The sequence below is a fragment of the Saccopteryx leptura genome, chromosome 4 (genome assembly GCF_036850995.1).
Source record: "Saccopteryx leptura isolate mSacLep1 chromosome 4, mSacLep1_pri_phased_curated, whole genome shotgun sequence".
Lineage (NCBI taxonomy): Eukaryota > Metazoa > Chordata > Mammalia > Chiroptera > Emballonuridae > Saccopteryx > Saccopteryx leptura.
Genome location: NC_089506.1, coordinates 177,370,969 through 177,389,552, shown reverse-complemented (window position 1 = coordinate 177,389,552; position 18,584 = coordinate 177,370,969). Strand labels below are relative to the sequence as shown.

At 46.4% G+C, this 18,584-nt stretch overlaps 1 protein-coding gene across 2 annotated transcripts in view; it reads right to left on the bottom strand.

Moving 5' to 3' along the window:
- The window catches only part of TNFAIP8 (TNF alpha induced protein 8), a 130,454-nt gene that overhangs the window by 62,517 nt on the left and 49,353 nt on the right, over nt 1-18,584 (bottom strand). Inside the window, exon 2 of one of the 2 annotated variants that reach the window (XM_066382075.1) lies at nt 3,698-3,873. The exons of the other annotated variant lie outside the window; for it this stretch is intronic. Coding sequence (XP_066238172.1) covers nt 3,698-3,710 — 13 coding nt within the window. The 5' untranslated portion in view covers nt 3,711-3,873. The remainder of the gene's footprint in view (nt 1-3,697; nt 3,874-18,584) is intronic. 2 annotated transcript variants of the gene reach the window in all.

Below are 18,584 nucleotides of genomic sequence, written 5' to 3'. Positions count from 1 at the left end.
TCCAGAGGACAACAGTCAGAAGATCTAAAGTAAGAAGTGGATCTAAAGGAAGTGGAAGGAGGAACAAAAGGCTTGAACTGGCCCACAGGAAAGCGATAAGACAAAGAATCTTGGGCAAAAACTGTCCAGGTCAAGCTGCACTTGATAACCATCAGTCCCTCTTATCTATGTTAACTGTATCCAAGTAACTCAAAAGCGAGCCTGGGGAGGCTTTAGTAGAGTGCAGATTCTGGGATTTTAATTCTTGTAAAATCAAAAGGATTTATTTCCACATCAAAACAAAGAAAGGCAATATTTGGCAGAGGACTCCTCTGAGATGAGAGGTCTGATTCTCTCTTGTGTGCTGTGGGTCCTTGATAAGTGGGTAGGACACACTGGGGGAACTACTGAAATGACAAACTGGAACGGCTGCTGGAGGAGCCCATGCCACCGGGCTTTCTCTAGGACCGCTGCACTTGGAAGGTGGGACCTGTGTGTGGTGGCACAGCCCCTCTGAGCAGGCAGGGTGGTAGGAAGGAGGCTGGGATCAGAAGCAGGCTCTCATCCTCTCTCTGGCACATGGCCCTGAATAACCATGGACACCTGACTCGATTTCTTTGTCCTCAAATTCATTTGTAAAATGAGTAGATCGGACTAGATCAAACTAGATCAAATGGCTTCTCATCTCATGCCCAGTAACAGTCAAATTCATTATCATTGTCCACAAGTTGCCACCTATTCTGGTTCCTCACCACCTGTCTGGCTCGTCTTCCCTCCTCTTACCAGCCCCTTGCCCCTTCCGGAATCCTAAGCCCATTCCCACCTCAGGGCCTCTGCTTCGGTTCAGCCTCTGCCTAGAATGTTCTCCCCAGGATATTCACGGGTCTGGCTTCCTCATATCTTTCAGGGGAGAGTCTAATACTACCTTCTCAGTGAGGGCACACAATTGCAAATCCTACCCCCTCCCACATAACAATCCTTATCCCCCTTTTCAGCTTAAAAAAATATTTTCCCTCCTTATTACTTAACAGTATCCCACCTACTATCACTATTTATGCTTTTCATATTTATTTATTTATTTAATCCAGAATGGATCAAAAAGAACAATCAAGCGTACAGGCACCAGAATAGTGTGAACTGAGGAACGGAATAGAGGCAGAGGAGGGGTCAAAGGGACCAGAGGGAAAGCGGTCAGAGGGAAAGGGGATGAGAGGATGGGATCAGAGAAGGGAAAGAGATTGGTGAAATTATATACACATATATATAAATAATATAATATATAATTATATATATATATAAATTACAGCGTCAGAGAGAGCAGGACTGCAAATCCTGGAGGGAAGTGGGGAAGGCGTTGGGGGGGTAAAAGGGGTATCAAGGGGAACACGGGTGTGGGGGGAGGGTAATATATTCGGTGGGATACTTGAATCTATGTAAACACAATAAATAAAAATCAATATTAAAAAAAGGGTACAGGTGCCAGACAAAGGCCAGAAGGTAGGTAGGGCTGTACGCCACAGGAACAGCCTTATATAAACCTTGTTTTAAAAGTTGTATCTAACATAAATACTTAGTTTAGTTTTCCATTGATCTTGCTTCCCCTGCTCTACCTCTGAATGTTGTACTTTTTGTTGTACTTCTTATCTAGAAGGTTGGCTCTCCACGGGCAGGGACTTCTAGCTGCTTTGTTCACTGGTGTTTCACGGGTCCCCAGAAGAGGACCTGGTACGTGACAGGAAGTCAGCACGTTCCTGTGAATGGGTGCATGAGCAGGGAAGGGGAGAAGGGAGGACCGGTATAGCTCTTTACAGTGTCTTCCAGCTTTGAGGTTTGTGGGCTGTGGGATCGAGGATCAGGGGTCTCCTTTTCACCACTGTACCAGGATGGACTTTATGAGCACGTGAAAAACAAGCCAACCCACAGCCAGATGTGACACACTTCCACTCCGCTGCAGAACTTCTGCAATGCTGCGTCCCGCATGCTCCGCGCCCTGAGCCAAAGGGCCATGTACACCCTGCGCTCCCGCAATGCCACAGCCTCCTAATGTTGTCTGTGGGAAATTCTTTGTATCTGATAAATACATTTCTGTGGGAAATTATTCCTACTTGATAAATATATTTTACATATTTAAATATATACGTTGGTTTTCAACTCCATTTTTTTCTAAGACAAAATTAATATAATTTTGGAAACCATAGTTACATCCATTTCTTTATCTAATTCTTCACATAAAAATCCATGGGCGAAAGAAAAGTAAACTTCTCTACCACCAAGATACCACACTATTAATTCAATGTAAAGTGAGAAGAGGTGAGTGACGCTCCCAGGTACATCTGGGCCAGTTCCACCAGATGGCAACAGGGTGCTGGTATCCAAGGGTGAAACGTACCAGCAACATAGACTAGAGAAGCTCCCACACGCCCCTCTTGTTCTCTTCTACACTTATACCCCTGCCTCTTCCCTTTTAGCCTGGCTATTTTCAACCAGTGATTTATAACATGCTCTTAAATGCTTCATGCTTACTCATGAATGTATTTGACTCAATTACTCCAGCCTTGGAAGCTTTATGTACATTGCTTCTTTCTGCCAAAGTATATTAGTTACCCGCCCTTTGGAACTCTACCCCAAACTCACTCCCATAAAACCTTCCTAACCAAACCTGGCTCTGATCCCAGCTGTATAAATGCCATGATATACAGTCCCAGACACATAACCATTTTTATATATCCATAGAATGTGCCTATATACATACGTAAAGAAAGCTGACAGAGAATCACAGGCACGGCTCTGGGCATCTGGTAGGCAAATGTACATTTAACATTCCGTATAACAGAAGAAGTCATGGCTGTAGGAAATAGCAGTAGCTGCCAAGCATTTAATTAATGAGTCAAGAAACTAGATATATTAATACCCACCTATGTCTTTCGATTTTTAGTTCCTTCCTAGCATTCAATTTAAGCTCCAGAAAGTTTTTGGAGCAAAATATCCTAGATTAACTTCAACAAATACTATAATTATATATATAAACTTAAAAAAATGTGTATATATCAAGATAACTTTAAGGATTATTTAAAATACTCTCTTCATTTCAAAAACGTTTCCAATTTACCTTAAAAACAAAACTGTCTACTTGTAGAAGTATTAAATACAGCCAAAAACAAGCCAAAGATATATTTTAAAAATATAAAAGGGCTTATATATAGGAAAAAATTGCTTATCAGCTGTTAGAGGAAATGGTAGCGGGAATATTGTGACAAACATCTACACAACAGGGAAACAAAAATAAACACCCTGGTGGTTGCAGGCCATCACCTGGCGTTACTGCCACCGCCAGACCAGAGGTGTCTTAGCATTAAATAAACGAATAGAAATTGTAGAGAAGAAACTTTACGTGGAAAAGCTACCCAATGTTTTCCGAGCCCCATTTCTGAAACATTTCAAACTTTCATTTGTCTGTAAATGAAACTGTCTACATGCAAATTTCAGATGCCAGGTTTTTCACCCACAATTGTCAAACCTCCCTCAGCTCAATACCCGTTCTCCACAGCCAGAGTCACAGCAAAAGAAAAGCTGTGATTTGTTCAACACAACCACTTTAAAGCCACGGCCAAAAGTCATTTCCTGGTAGACAGCAACACCGGGTTCCTCAGTCATCTGAGCATTCCACCAGATTCCAACACGGACATCACGCCTCGGTCTCCCGGCAGTTTGAACTCACCTAGTTTCAGCATTTTCTCCCTGCAGCGCTCAGAACAGCTTCACAGAGTCTTAGCGGAATCACACAGACGGGAGGAACACACACAGCCACCCTGTTGGTATGTGTCCTATGGCATCTGTCTCACCTTCAGGAAGAGTCGGTTTTCCCCGAAATAACTCAAAGGAGTATACACCGTCCTTTTGGGAAAAAACCACATGAGCTTACCAAACAAACGCACAGACGACACTGGTCAACAACAGTCACTTTAAAAGTTGTCTTGCTTGTTATTCTGGGAGGTGCGTTTCGTCACCTGTGGTGGAATGCATTAGGTAGCCTTTAATTGTGAATCCAGAGAGGGCTCCACATCCCAGTGGGGATGGACCGGTTGCTGCCTGCACTTGCTACCTGTGATCCACGGCTACACGGAGACTGGGCGATTACCTGTGAGAGGCGCACAGGAGGTATTTTCAAAATCAAGCAGAAACAGGAAGTCTAACGTTTCAACATGCTAGAAAAAAAAAAGAGTACATACTTAAAAAAAAAATGGGGTGGGGGAGCAGCCCCAATCATAGATGCCTGAAAAAGAAGAAATTCAAACACCTCATTCCTACCTGGCCAGTATAAACATGAATATCTATTAATAGTAAGTGCAGCTTGGAGGTGTTCTCGTCAGGAAACTAGGGAACTAAGTTCAGTCGATGTTACTACTTAAAATCATTAGTCTTTTGCTTTGGAAGGGAATATAAGTTGTCTTTTTTTTTTTTTTTTAAGTGAACCATGTCTGCCTGACCTGTGGTGGTGGCACAGTGCGGAAAGCATTGACCTAGAACACTGAGGTCGTCCGTTCAAAACCTCGGGCTAGCCTGGTCAAGGTACAAATGGGAGTTGCTGCTTCCTTCTCCTTCCCCCTTCTCTCCTTTCCTCCCTCTCTCTCTCTTTCTCTTTCTTTTCTTTTTTTTCTTTCTCTCTTTTTCTCTCTCTTCTCTATAAAATGAATAAATAAAATCCTTTTTAAAAAACAAACCATGTCAACTCAATAAATTTAAAAATAACATTTAAAAATGTACACGTGACTGTGTTCAGACACACACACACAATACACACATACACACGCAGATACATGCATACATTCTATCTAATAGTCTTTTAGAGGCTTATGTATTTACCAGCGCTTTAACAGTGATCACCACCCACAAATCTTTCCCTTCTCCATCCCCACCAGGTAAGATTCGTCCAGTTCCACCTGGCGCGTTTCAGGAACACAACCTGTGCGAAGCCTTTTTCTGAGGACCCTCACCCACTAATAGGAATTCAGTCTTCCTTTAACCCCCATGCCACCTCTCTGGAGCTTTCTGGGTACCTAATCACAGTTGTACTCACATTTTCTTTGGTAGCTTATCTAAGTTTCTTGATTTTATCTTTATCCTCTGAAGCAATCCCATGCTGCCTGGAGCCTATCGGGAACTCAGCACTAAAGATACCAAGTGAAAAGCAACAGTCAAGTGTTCTGGAATCTAGGGGGCTTGGTTCACACTCCAGCGGCGCCACTTCCTGGTTTTGTAGACTCGCAAATTCCTCTACCTCTGTGAGCAATTGTGTTCTCTGTCAAAATAGACTAACATATCACCTGCCTCAGAGAATTGCTACCAAGATGCAAAGAGAACCATGTGAAGCAAATAACATATTGCCTGATCCTGAGTGAGTGCTTAAATGACAACGCACATGGTTGTTGACCTGCATTAACTCCCACTCCTGGGGGAGGAGGCTGAAAGAGATACCAAATCAACATCAATTTACAAACAGATGATACATTTCTCATTTTCTTTAGCCTACGTTATCATGTGCCTAACTCCTAACAGTTTGATGTTTACATTCTAGAAACCATACTCTTGCATTTCTCTGCATTATCTTCCCCAATTCTGACTGGCCCCTTCATGCTATGACTTCATCAGGGACGAAGGGTCAAAGAAGATGTCAAGAGAATACTTGTCCTGGGAATGTCGGTTTCTAGCTCACAAGGATTTCCCAAACCCTGATTCAGTGGCAATTCCAAGGGAAAGTTACAGAGTACAAAGAGTAGAAATGCAACATCTAAACAGAGGGACTGGTCTCACATTTCCTGAAAATGTGGCCCAGTGGTAGCTGCATGGCCAGGTGGCTACCAGGAACCACTCTGTCCACTTCCAACAGGGGAGAAAGGAGCAGCCCAGGGAGGCTGTGGGAAGGAAGGCTGGAGGAAGAGTCAGAGAGCATCACATAAAAACAACAGTCAACGTGGTGGCAGAGCCCTCACACACGCCCCTGGCACAATCAGGGGGGTATTAATACAGTCCTAACACCAGGCAAGGGCACAGAAGGGTGAAGTGTTATAGCCTCATGTATCAACTGGGCACCTCCACATCCAGCAGGACCAATTCCTGATTTTGTAGAGAGCTCTGCAGCAACGGGAGAATAGAAAGCGACACATCTGGATGGGCTACAGATCAGGCAGGGGTTCGTTTCCTTAAGACATCCCTAGCTTTTCTCATCTTTGAGACCACAATGCCCAGGTCTCACATGCTCAGACCTAGTCAAAGTCTGCTGTTGTAAGCAATCCCAGTACTTGTCATTATAGTATATTCTGCTCCTCCTACTTTGGAAAGAAAGAAGAATCAGAGTGGCTCAAGATCAAGGAGACTTGTGGAGCCATGAAAACTCACAGAATAGCTTTAGGTAATAAAATATCTAATTCTCTTTGGTCGCCTTTGTAGACATGAACACAGCTCTTTCATGCTTCCCTAGGACTTGCAAATTAGGACACTCTCGGAAGATTCAAGTATCAACAGTTGTGATGGTGGCCCAATGCAGACGCATCACCCATGATCTAGGCAAGGAGAGTAGAGGAGGCAGCAGGGACTTCCAGCCCTAGAAACATTGCCTGGTGACCCAGTGACAAAGAAGTCTAGTGAAATACTGGTGGCTCTCTGCAGCGGAAGTAGGGTGCTCCCAATCCCCACCCCTTGGAGTGCAGCTGTGAGCCTTGCCTGTGATGAGGCACTCCAGAGCTTCACCATGATACTGAGTGAGCCTTCATTAGAGAAGTCTGGGTCCATCTTATCTGATAGTTCTTTTCCACTTATCTGATAGTTCTTTTCCACTTATCTGATAGTTCTTTTCTACATATCTGCAACCACGAGATGGTGGCTATTAGAAAACTAGATCCTCCTCTTCTGTGAGCTTGCATTGTGTATATACTATCTAGGCATCTCGGAGCAAGGCACTATCACTTCAATCATTTCACTGGCCCCACACCCAGCGAAAGTGGATGGCAATCCCAATTTCCAAAAAGACTGACTGAGCGAAAGAGGTTAGGCATCATATTCAACAGGGCTCTGCAAGAGGAGGCAGGGCTGGGAAGAGAAGCCGTGAGGCCTGGCCCCTACCCTCCCAGAACAATCTCCAGAACTCTCTCTCTCTCTGTCCTAGTTTCACTGTCTGCTCACTACACACCCCAAGAAAAATATTTCCTTTGTAGCCACCTACATCTTTATGAGCAGCACATTAAACAAAATCACCACAAGAATAATGAAATGTGCCTGCCTGGAAAAGATATCTTTGCTTTTTTTCTGTCCTATTCTATAGTCACAGAGACAGAACTGAAACGTCTGCAAACACCTTCACCTTCAGGCGCTGGCATTCCCAAGCCACTCCTTAGTCCCTAGAGCAAGATACGCTGGTTGCCCAGAGCAGTATTTTCTCTCTGTTCCAGCTCCCCCCACCGCCCACTCTCCATCCACTCTCTCTGCACCTTCTTCTTCTGTGCTCTTTGCCACCCGACCTCGTGTAAGGGCCTCCTTAAAACCATGGCCTAACCAGAGCTTCTTCCATGATTCCACTTTTCTTTGCCCCCCTCCTCTTCTTCAAAGAATACAGAGTCACTGGTGAAGCAGGAAAGGAGACAGTCTGAGGGGAAATGACTCCAGGACGTGCCTGACATTGGCAGGTGCTCCAGAAGCATCTGCAGATCCCATCACAAAGCCGGCAGGTGCTCAGACCTATCCTCTCACCCACGGAGGCCTCACGCAGGCAGCAAAGGGCACAGTGTGTGCCGAGACAAGGGTGGGGAAACCCCTCTGGCTGAGCACCTGCTGGATGCTTCCCTGCATGCACTCACCAGAACCCTGGGAGATGGGCCCCATTACCTTCTGGTTAAGGGCAAGGAAACTGAGCGCCATAAATGTAATATACCTGCTCAGTGCACTGCCAGAATGGGAATGCAGGCATGTCTTGCTCCAATCTGTTGGCTCTCTTCCCCCGTTCTTATCGTATCATGAAAGTGTCCTTGGTTTACCAGGCAGAAAGCACAAATATGGAACTGTCTGGAAAATAGAAAGGCCACCTGGCGACCTCCCCTTCAAGGCCAGGCAGAGCAGTGAGATAAACAGTGTGAACAGAGCGGCCAGGGCCAGCGCTGGCCCCTAAGAGAGCACTGGGGTGGGGGCTTCTCGAGGCTGTCATCATTTCAGCTGTCATTCATGGCTTCCCCTCAGAGAGGCAGCACAGAGAGTTAGTGTGGGAAGGCAGACCTTTCTATCATATAGTATGTGTTTCCATGTTTTAAGTATAAATTCTATAAATGCTACTCAGAAGCAAACAAAAAATACTGTCTTTCTCTTTCCTCTCTTAGAATCACCTAATTTCAGTATTGGCGAGACCTCTGATATCATCTAACCTCATTTCACAAGCAAGAAGAATGAGACAGCCCAAAGAGGCCGAAGGCAAGCCCCCAAATCCCACCGCTGGCTGCTTGGCTGAGCAGCTGTGGTGAGAGCCGGGTGTCAGGACTCCAGCATGAGCATTTATGTCTGTCTCCCTGTGATGTGGGCTCAAATCTCTCTTCACACTTATACCACCAATGAAAACACTAAACCAGCATTCACGAAGCACAGAAACACTGAGCATCTGCTGCAATAAATATGCTGGCGCTTGAATGCAGTTTATTTTCTCCTGACCTGAGTATACACAGAGTCTTGACATTTTATAGCATTCTTCCATTGCCAACCTTCACGTGAAATTGAACATGATCCCTAGTAATAAAATATTAAACTAATTAAACTCTCAATTTGCCAAGAAAAACTCCCTGGTTCAAAGTAAATGTCTATAAATTTCTAGAATTTCTAGTTAATACACAACATATGATATTTCCCAAGCTGAATTCCTGACCCGCCCTCCATCGCCAAGCCTGATCACTTTTCTCTGCTTTCAGCGCCCTGGCTCCCATCACCACCCCGTCATCCTGTCATCGCTGATTCTTCTCCCGGTCTGGATGGTCACTCGTCCACCGAGCCCTGCTGTCTTCTCGTCGGCGCTCCTCCTAGTCGCCTTTCCATTTGGATTCTGTTAAACCCTTTGCTGTAAAGGTAGCAGATGGTGGTTTCTTGAAAAGACAACTTTCCAGAGCACGCCAGCAAAGCAGATCTACTCCCGTTCCCTCTTTGGAGGAAAGAGAGCTTTGCCATTTTGTCGTTTTACCCACATGATTACTTTCAAACTTGAATAACTTCCAGGAACTTTTAAATTTTGGCCCTGGCCGGTTGGCTCAGAGGTAGAGCGTCGGCCTGGCGTGCAGGGGACCCGGGTTCGATTCCCGGCCAGGGCACATAGGAGAAGCGCCCATTTGCTTCTCCACCTCCCCCCTCCTCCTTCCTCTCTGTCTCTCTCTTCCCCTCCCGCAGCCAAGGCTCCATTGGAGCAAAGATGGCCCGGGCGCTGGGGATGGCTCCTTGGCCTCTGCCCCAGGCGCTAGAGTGGCTCTGGTCGCGGCAGAGCGACGCCCAGGATGGGCAGAGCATCGCCCCCTGGTGGGCAGAGCGTTGCCCCTGGTGGGCGTGCAGGGTGGATCCCGGTCGGGCGCATGCGGGAGTCTGTCTGACTGTCTCTCCCCGTTTCCAGCTTCAGAAAAATACAAAAAACAAACAAACAACAACAAAAAAAACCCACAACATGTCTTGAGTCAAGTTTCTCTTTGATTTTTCCCCCAGGGAAACACCTAGTAGTTCTGACCGTCTGCGGAAAGACACTGTGCCACCCCCTTCTGCATCGTGCCCCATGCACACCCAGAGCCCCCATGCAGGAGCGCCCAGCAATCAGCACCTGTCCTCCACCCTGGCCTCCTAAGCCTGACACCTAAACAAGTTCACCTCACAACTAGCTGACATCAAACAAGCTCCTTCTGCTTGTGACAAGGGAGCAGAGATTGCCAGCAAACCCCCTCCTGTCCCTTGGGGGGGTGTCAGAGTCTCCTCCCCTCTAAGTATCCCTACTCCTACAGATGAGGAAGGGCCATGGGAGCCCAGAGTCCCCTACCTTGAAGTATATTTGTCTCCTTCTATCTTCTCATCACCCAAGGCCCTTCGGGACAGAGGAGGGCACAGGGTCGCGATTACTCTAGCAAATGCTCACTAATACAGCAAGGGGGCAGGCTGAACCAAACATACACTTCCTTATCCCCAAACAGCCTCTGTTCTTGGGCTCCATATCTCAGTCCCCTCTGTCACTCAGACTCGACACCTGGGTGTCACCATGAACCTCACTGCCCCCACCAGCCACCATGTCCCGTTTCCCCCACTTCTGGGGTGCTGTCTGCTTGCCCCCTCCTCTGGCCTGTACTTCCTTTCCCTTCACTCAGCTGCCCCCCCGCACAACTTCCCAAAGCAGAGCCCTGTCACCATCACGTCACAGTCTGCCCAGAGTTCAGCTTAACAAGCGCTTTCCGGCCCTCACTCCACCATGTCCCTCTGACGAGGCCTGTGTGACCCCTCCCGGCTCCTGGTCAGAGGGTGCGCTGCCAGCACGGGATTGCAGGTGGCCTCAGGCCCTCCGCCCACCTCTGTGCCTCTGCACACTCGCCTACTCGCCTTCCCTGGCCCCCGGGTCCTCTCCCCCACCTCCAGCTACGAAGCACTGCAGGCTCCCGAGGCTCAGCCCTCACGAGGCCCGTCAGGACGCCTGGAGCCCGACTCCGGCACCCACTCCTGTCTCCCTGTCACTCGGAAGCTTCCTCACAGCATTCAGCTTGTTTTGCTCCCCAGAGCAGTGATCTGTTACCCCCATTCCACTGCATTCCTAGGCGACGGGAGAGCTCTTCCCTCACCCAACAAAGTCAGCCTGAATTTATCCAGCACCTGTGGCATGGGGACATAGTAGGAAGTAAAACATACGAGGTCTCCTGTCCCACAAAACTGACATTCAAGGACAAAGAGACGGCAAACAAGTATACACAGACATAAATGCAGGACAGATTGTGAGAGCTGCTAGCACGGGAAGGACCAGGGCTCTGGTGGCAACCTCTGAGGCAGAGGGGGCACTGGAGGCATAGACCAGGGCCAGAGGAGGAGCAGGCACTCCAGCCCAAGACAGGACAAGCTGGACTCACTCAGGGGAAAGGAGTGAGAAAGGGCCGGCGCGGCTGCTGCGTTGGGAGCACAGGCAAGAGGGGTGTGAGGTGGAGTTGAGAATCAGGCAAAGACCAGAATAGGTAAGGGCCACACAGGACATGGTAAGGAGTTTATATTCCACGGTGGGAATGTAAAACAGGTAAAACGTCTGGAAGGCAAAGCAGCAGTAAAGATCAAAACCTTAAAACTCCACATGTTCTTTGAACCACTTCCAGGAATATATCCAGCAAAATAGAGACAAGTGTAGACAGCTGTAGTTCAAGGGAGTTGTGTGTTGTTATGCCAACGGTGGAAACAAAACAGCCTGACTCTTCAAATGGGAGACTGGTTAAATGAAGTGTGGTACATCCATCTAGCGGCATGTAACACGGTCTTTAGAAATGATCTCGTGGAGTAATTAATAACATGAGAAGTCTTCACAAAGGCTACAAAGCAATATATAAAAGCAGAGAATTTATAATAATTAGTACATAAATTTTATAGAGGAAAAACTACAGGCACACAGATAAAAGCCTGCTGTAATACATTCACCATGTTACTTTATTTTTTTTCTGGATGAGTGATGAAATTAAGGAATATCTCTTTTCTCCTTTTTTTTTTTTTTGGTCAAATTGTCATTGATAAATATACTAAACATACTATATATACTTTTACAACAAGAAAAAAGGTTTTAACAAATCTGTGAGTCACAAGACTGTATAGCAGGCAGTGTGTATATTCTATGAGATCACACAAATAAATCAAGGCTGCTGATGAAGAGATGGCCCAGGCAACTGTCTGTCTTTTTAGGGTATCTTCAAAGCAAAACAGAAAAACAAACCATAAAAAGGAAAACTCCCTAGAACTCAGAGCAGGAAGTGTGTCATTCCCTTCTTGCTTACCCTTCTGACTCAGCCCTGCCTGTTCAGCCCCTCTAATCCTTGCTCCGAAGGAGTTAGAGATAGAAATTCTGGGAGAAGGAGACCCGGAAACCTCACCCAGAATCTCCCAGCCCTGGGGGTGAAGTCTGAAATTCTGACCTGGATCTTCTGAGGGAAAAAAACCTTTCCCTATTCTCCTTTAGAGTCATTACAACTCACACCAACAGTCCCACTTTCATATCACAGATTAACTTAAGTTCTTTCTTTTTTAATTGAGTTTTATTGGGGTGACACTGGTTAACATAGTTATATAGGTCTCAGGTGCCCAGTTCTACAGCATATCTCTGCAAACTGTATGTGTGTTCACACCCCAAGTCAAGTGTTCGTCCATCACCCTTTATCCCTCTTACCCTCTTCTATCTGCCCACCCCCTTCCCTGGCCATTGTCTATCTCTTTTAAGTTAACTTTTACTGCTCAAGCCCGAAACACAGTCTTGTGATCAAGCCTTCTTCCCAAACAGGTTTGAGAATTTCATAAACAGTTCAGACAAGTCACAACAGGTCTCAGACGTCAGGATCCCGGCTTACGCACAGCCACACTGAAAAAGTTCACTGCCGGGGCCCATCCCGCCGGTGTGCCTCCCTGCCCGACACTGGGTCACAAAGGTGGTTTGGTTCCAAGTCCCGTTTGGCAGCCTCCAAAACTCAGGCCTCAAAGGCCATTCAACGAGCACAGATTGAAAGTGATTTGCTAGCAGAATCTCATGTGCTTCTTTTAGTTCCTTTTTTTTTTTTTTTTGTATTTTTCTGAAGCTGGAAAAGGGGAGGCAGTCAGACAGACTCCCACATGCGCCCAACTGGGATCCACCCGGCATACCCACCAGGGGGCGATGCTCTGCCCATCTTGGGGCATCGCTCTGCTGCAACCAGAGCCATTCTAGCACCTGAGGCAGAGGCCACAGAGCCATCCTCAGCGCCCGGGCAAACTTTGCTCCAATGGAGCCTTGGCTGCGAGAGGAGAAGAGAGAGACAGAGAGGAAGGAGAGGGGGAGGGGTGAAGAAGCAGATGGGCGCTTCTCCTGTGTGCCCTGGTCGGGAATCGAACCCAGGACTCCTGCACGCCAGGCCGATGCTCTGCCACTGAGCCAACTGGCCAGGCCTTAGTTCCATTTTTAATAATCCCCTGGAAACTAAAGAGCTCAGAGAAACATATACATGGGACTACATGACAAAACAGAAATTTGACTTTGGAAGACTTTAAATTTTTAAAGGTAAATTAAATGAGAATTTGAGGAAACTAACAATTACAATCCAGGGCTAATGCCTTCCTGCATTCATTCAACACATACATACTTATAGAGGCTCTACTGTGCCCAATGGTAGCCCCCCGAGTTAACAAACAAGGGGGCCGGGGGACATCCATGATGTACTGGGACAGTGGGGTGGGACTATGAAGTGAGGACAGCAGATAGTTCCAAGAAACTCCAATAAGTACAGTTGGATTGAGAACAGGTTATTAAAAATCTTATAAGCCCATTTTAAATTTTAGACTTTATTAAAACTCCAACAAGGCATCTTAACCAAGGATGACAATTAGGTAGACATCTGATAAAGACCAATAGCCGCAGAGAAAGCCAGACGGCTGTGGGGGTGGGAAGTAATGGCACGTGAACTGTCCCTGAAGTAATCTAGGTAAGAGATGACGATGGTGTCTTGGTCTTAGTTGGTGACAGGAATCTCTGACAAGCAGAATACAGGTTCTATAGCCATTTCACGGGAGAACTGATCATACTGGCACTCGATTGGCACAGGGGTGAGGTAGGGGAAGAGGTTTTCGGGGTGATCAGCTAGATTATTTACCGAGGGGAAACCTGGGAGCGAAGGTAAATTCAGCTTACTGCCTATTGGATGAGAGCTGCCTGTGAGATATCCAAGCACTGATGACCACTTCACAGCTGGACATACAGGCCTGGAGCTCAGACAAGAGGCCACACTTGACATATCACTTTGGAGCCCATTGCCATGTGAGAATGTGAAGCCCAGGAATGTGTAGGATCTCCAAGGGAGAGAGATGAGCAGAGAGCCCAGAGTCCTAAGAAATGCCAACGCCTAAGAGAGGGACAAAGAAGAGGAAGGTGAGTGAGAAGAAGCAGAGAGAAAGGACCAACAGGGAAACGGCGTGGATGAACAGAGCAGTGGGGCCATGCACTGAGCAGTTCGGAGAGAAGGAAAAGGCATCCATCCCGCCGTCACTGAAACGCTGGGTGCTGCTCTACTTCCTCCCCACCTTCTCGATTTCTGGAAGCATCTGTGAGCAGGAAGGGGTCAAATGGGAGGCAACATAGTAAGAGACTAGGTCTGAAATAAACTTCGCAGTAGACTATGGCAGCGTGGACTGTTCAGGGGCTAGAGGAGGAACCAAGGGCCACAGGAGTGACAAAATGCAAGATTCTAGAATCAGGCCTCAAGGAGTGGCACTCTGTTGTTCAGTCAAAAGTATTTATTTGTCACCTATGAGGTATGGCATTGTTTACAGCAAGGGTCCCCAAACTTTTTACACAGGGGGCCAGTTCACTGTCCCTCAGACCATTGGAGGGCCGTACTATAAAAAAAACTATGAACAAATCCCTATGCACACTGCACATATCTTATTTTAAAGTAAAAAAAAAAAAACAGGAACAAATACAATATTTAAAATAAAGAACAAGTAAATTTAAATCAACAAACTGACCAGTATTTCAATGGGAACTATGCTCCTCTCACTGACCACCAATGAAAGAGGTGCCCCTTCCAGAAGTGCAGCGGGGGCCGGATAAATGGCCTCAGGGGGCCACATGCGGCCCGCGGGCCGTAGTTTGGGGACCCCTGGTTTACAGTGTAGGGGAGAGAGCAGTGACGAAGTTCCAATAAAACAGCCAAGAAAACAGGATGTCCAGCAGAGACACATGCGATGCAAAGGTGGGAAGAAACCAGAAGAAAAAGAAGCATTTTGGAAGGGCCTTCTCCTGGCGTGGCATCTGAGCAGAAAGCTGAAAAGAGTGAGGCAGAGAGCCAAGGATCATGGTAGGGGGAAGCACCTTTGGGCAGAAGGAAGGGTGGGTGCAAAGGCTCTGAGGCAGGAACAAGGTTGGAAAGGTTCAGGAACAGCAAGGCAGTCAGGGTGGTCCTAACGGGAGTGTGGAAAGCAGGGGGTGTCAGAGATGAAGTTGAAGAGCTGGGCTGCGGCCAGGTCAGGGAGTCTTCCAGTTCATGGGAAGAAAGGCAGACTTCAGTACTTGTGATGGGAGGCACAGGATGGATTGAAGCAAGGGAATGGCACGGTCTGATGGATTTTGTAAGAACTCTTCTGACTACGTGAGAAGTGGTGAGGGGGACAGGCTATTGAGAAATAGCAGTAGTCACGGTGAGATAGGAGATGGACGTACCTGGCAGACTTGCGGTTGGATTAGCTGTGGAGTGCCAAGGGAATGAGGGTGTGTGTGTGTGTGCGCGCGTGCGCGCGCGTGTGTGTGTGTGTGTGTGTGTGTGTGTGTGTGTAGACTGGGAAAGCAGACATAGTGTGGAGCAGTGCAGTTTGGGAGGGCGGGGTAGAAATCCAGATGCCTATTCCTACAGGAAATGTAAAACAGACAACGGAGCAGTCAAGCCTGGAGTTTGGGAAAGGATGTGTAACCTACCTGTATTTGGGAGTCATTGGCCAGTATTTGGTATTTACTCCTCGGGCCTAGATGAAATCACTGGGATTGTTGATCCCGGCTGCACATCAGTATACCCAGATAACAAAAAACAAGACAAAAATTTAAAAACTGATAATATTGATGCCCATGAAATTTGAGAGATTTTAAATTAATTAAACTCAAATTAAGACCTAGCCCTGTTTTTTTTAACAGCACAAGCCAGGTGAAGACCCGGCCAGGGCTCCAGGGGTGGAGAAGCAGAGCCCACTGCGCCCGCGGCGGCAGCAGGGGCCGAGGAGAGGTATGGACGTGGGGAAGCGGCTGGGAAGCCCTGGAAGCCAAGCAGAGAGCGTTTTAAGAAGAGGGAAGGATGAACCATGCAGAATACTGCTGCACCTAAGTAAAACGAGGATGGAGGGGCCCAGGCTTCTGACCACGTGAGCAGAAACCGGTTTTTGGAGAAGTGGAAGGATGAGAAGAGCAGCGCGCAGGGGAGACGGCAGGAGAGACAACGGATTGGGGAGCTCCAGCAGAACGGAGGGGAGAGAGCGGGGCTAGCGCTGGAGGGCGTCTTTGGATTGAGGAATCTCGTTCTGCACCTGCTTTTTAAGACAGGTTAAAAAAAAGGCACGGGTTGACACTGATGAGGATGCTCCTTTCTGGAGAAAGCTGATCTTGTGATAGAGGGGCTGTAACTGCAGGAGGACTTGCAGAAGCTGTAGAGAAAAAGCCATGAGGGGCCCTGAACTAATGAATCTGAAATTCCCCTTCAATTGCGAGATAGCTTCATTTTTTATTTTTCAGGGGACGTAATATGTGCTAAAATCACAGAATGGATAGTCTGTAATGGAACTTAATCCAATGTTCAATGTCCAGTGTCCATCTAATCTAGTGTTTCCAACCTTCTTGTCTCATGGCACAGATAAACTCTACTGCTCACAAAAACTAGGGGATATTTTATTGCTTCATATTCATTTTGAAATATCCTCTACTGCTCACAAAAACTAGGGGATATTTTATCACTCCATATTCATTTTGAAATATTCTCCTAAATTTTGTGAGCAGTATAATTACTAAAATTTTGCAGCACACCAAAAAAATAAATATATTTTTGCCAATCTGACAAAAAAAATGGATATAATTTCGATTTGTTCATACTGGGCAACTATTGTTGTGTTGGCTGTTGTCTTTTTTTTTTTTTTTTTGCCAACCTAAGAGAAGAGAGATCAGTGCCCCTGACTAAATAGCCAGGTATTGTATGTTTTCAAAATTCTTGTGCACAGCAGCTGAAAATTTCTGATCTAACTCAGTGTCCACTTCTAGTCCACTGTGGGAATCCCCTGTGTCCAATCCCATTTGTGGTCTTCCTGACAGCCAAAATGGAAGTGAATTCCTACACCTCTTCACTCCCTCCACGAGCTCCCTGATACCAGTCCATGATTTATGATCTCTTTGGACACGCCTTGAACCCAGCCAGAATCCGTTCTTCTGTATTTCAACCCCCGGGCTCTGGTCCTGTGCCTTCAGGATATGCTGAATGTATCCCATTCCTCTTCCATGTCTTTCAAACATTCGCAAACTATTAACTCTTGCCCCGCCCTGTTATTCCAGTACTCCCCAAACCAAACCAGTTCTTTTTACATGTATGTACAAACAGCTTCCAATTCTATGAAGTATCTAGACTGGGGCTACTAATTCACCTAGCTGTTCTTTAGTATGATAAAGGTGTAGACAAACATTTTGGAATAAAGTTATACCAATATATATATACAAATAACCCATAATAACCCTGGTTCCAGGCTATCTCTACTTCAAAGTTCAGGCTTGAGTCATTCATTCCTTAAGCACTAATTTAATTCTCCCCCTCCTCATCCTGTTCCCCAATCCCAACACAGATCAACCCCACCCCCAACACTCACACACATCATATATGCACATTCAGACTGTCAGGAGAATATTTGACCATTTCTTATTAAGCATACCTTGTAATGGTTCTCATAACAATCAAATTTTTAGGAAAAAGTCTCTATACCATAAACTTGGATTAATTTTCTGCAAACATCATACAACGAAAGTCCAAAGTCAGAAGAAAAACCTGAATATGTTTACATAGCCAAATTAAATGCAATTATGAATTAAGTTAAAAACACAGCTACAAAAACCAGGCTTAGATTAAAATTAAAGTATCCCTTGGATTATAGAGTCATTGCTAAAACTCAAGATGAAGAAACAGAATATGTTATTCCAACACAGAAGTTTGGAGCATTCATGCCAAATATTACACGAGCTGTTGCTTGTCTAGTCTTAATTTAAAACATTCTAACCACTAGGTATAATAGGCACCCAGCACCTGAGAGTATTGGCTCAGTACCTCAAACCACACTAGAATAGGCTAAAACAATTTTTAAAGCTATTATAGCAATTAAGGCAAAAATGCATATAGTAGGCCCTGAAATGTCAAAGTATTCATGCAATAGCAAAAAAAGGAAGGAGAAAACTGAAAAAAACTTCTACAGTCATAACCCTAGAGTTAGATATATTAATTTAATTTTAGTATAAAGGGTTGATGTAGAACATTAAAAATACCGGCCCTGGCTGGTTGACTCAGTGGTAGAGCGTCGGCCTGGCGTGCGGAAGTCCCAGGTTCGATTCCTGGCCAGGGCACACAGGAGAGGCGCCCATCTGCTTCTCCACCTCTCCCCCTCTCCTTCCTTTCTGTCTCTCTCTTCCCCTCCCGCAGCTGAGGCTCCATTGGAGCAAAAGATGGCCCGGGCACTGGGGATGGCTCCTTGGCCTCTGCCCCAGGCTCTAGAGTGGCTCTGGTCACGACAGAGCAACGCCCAGATGGGCAGAGCATCACCCCCTGGTGGGCGTGCCGGGTGGATCCCGGTCGGGCGCATGCGGGAGTCTAACTGCCTCCCGGTTTCCAGCTTCA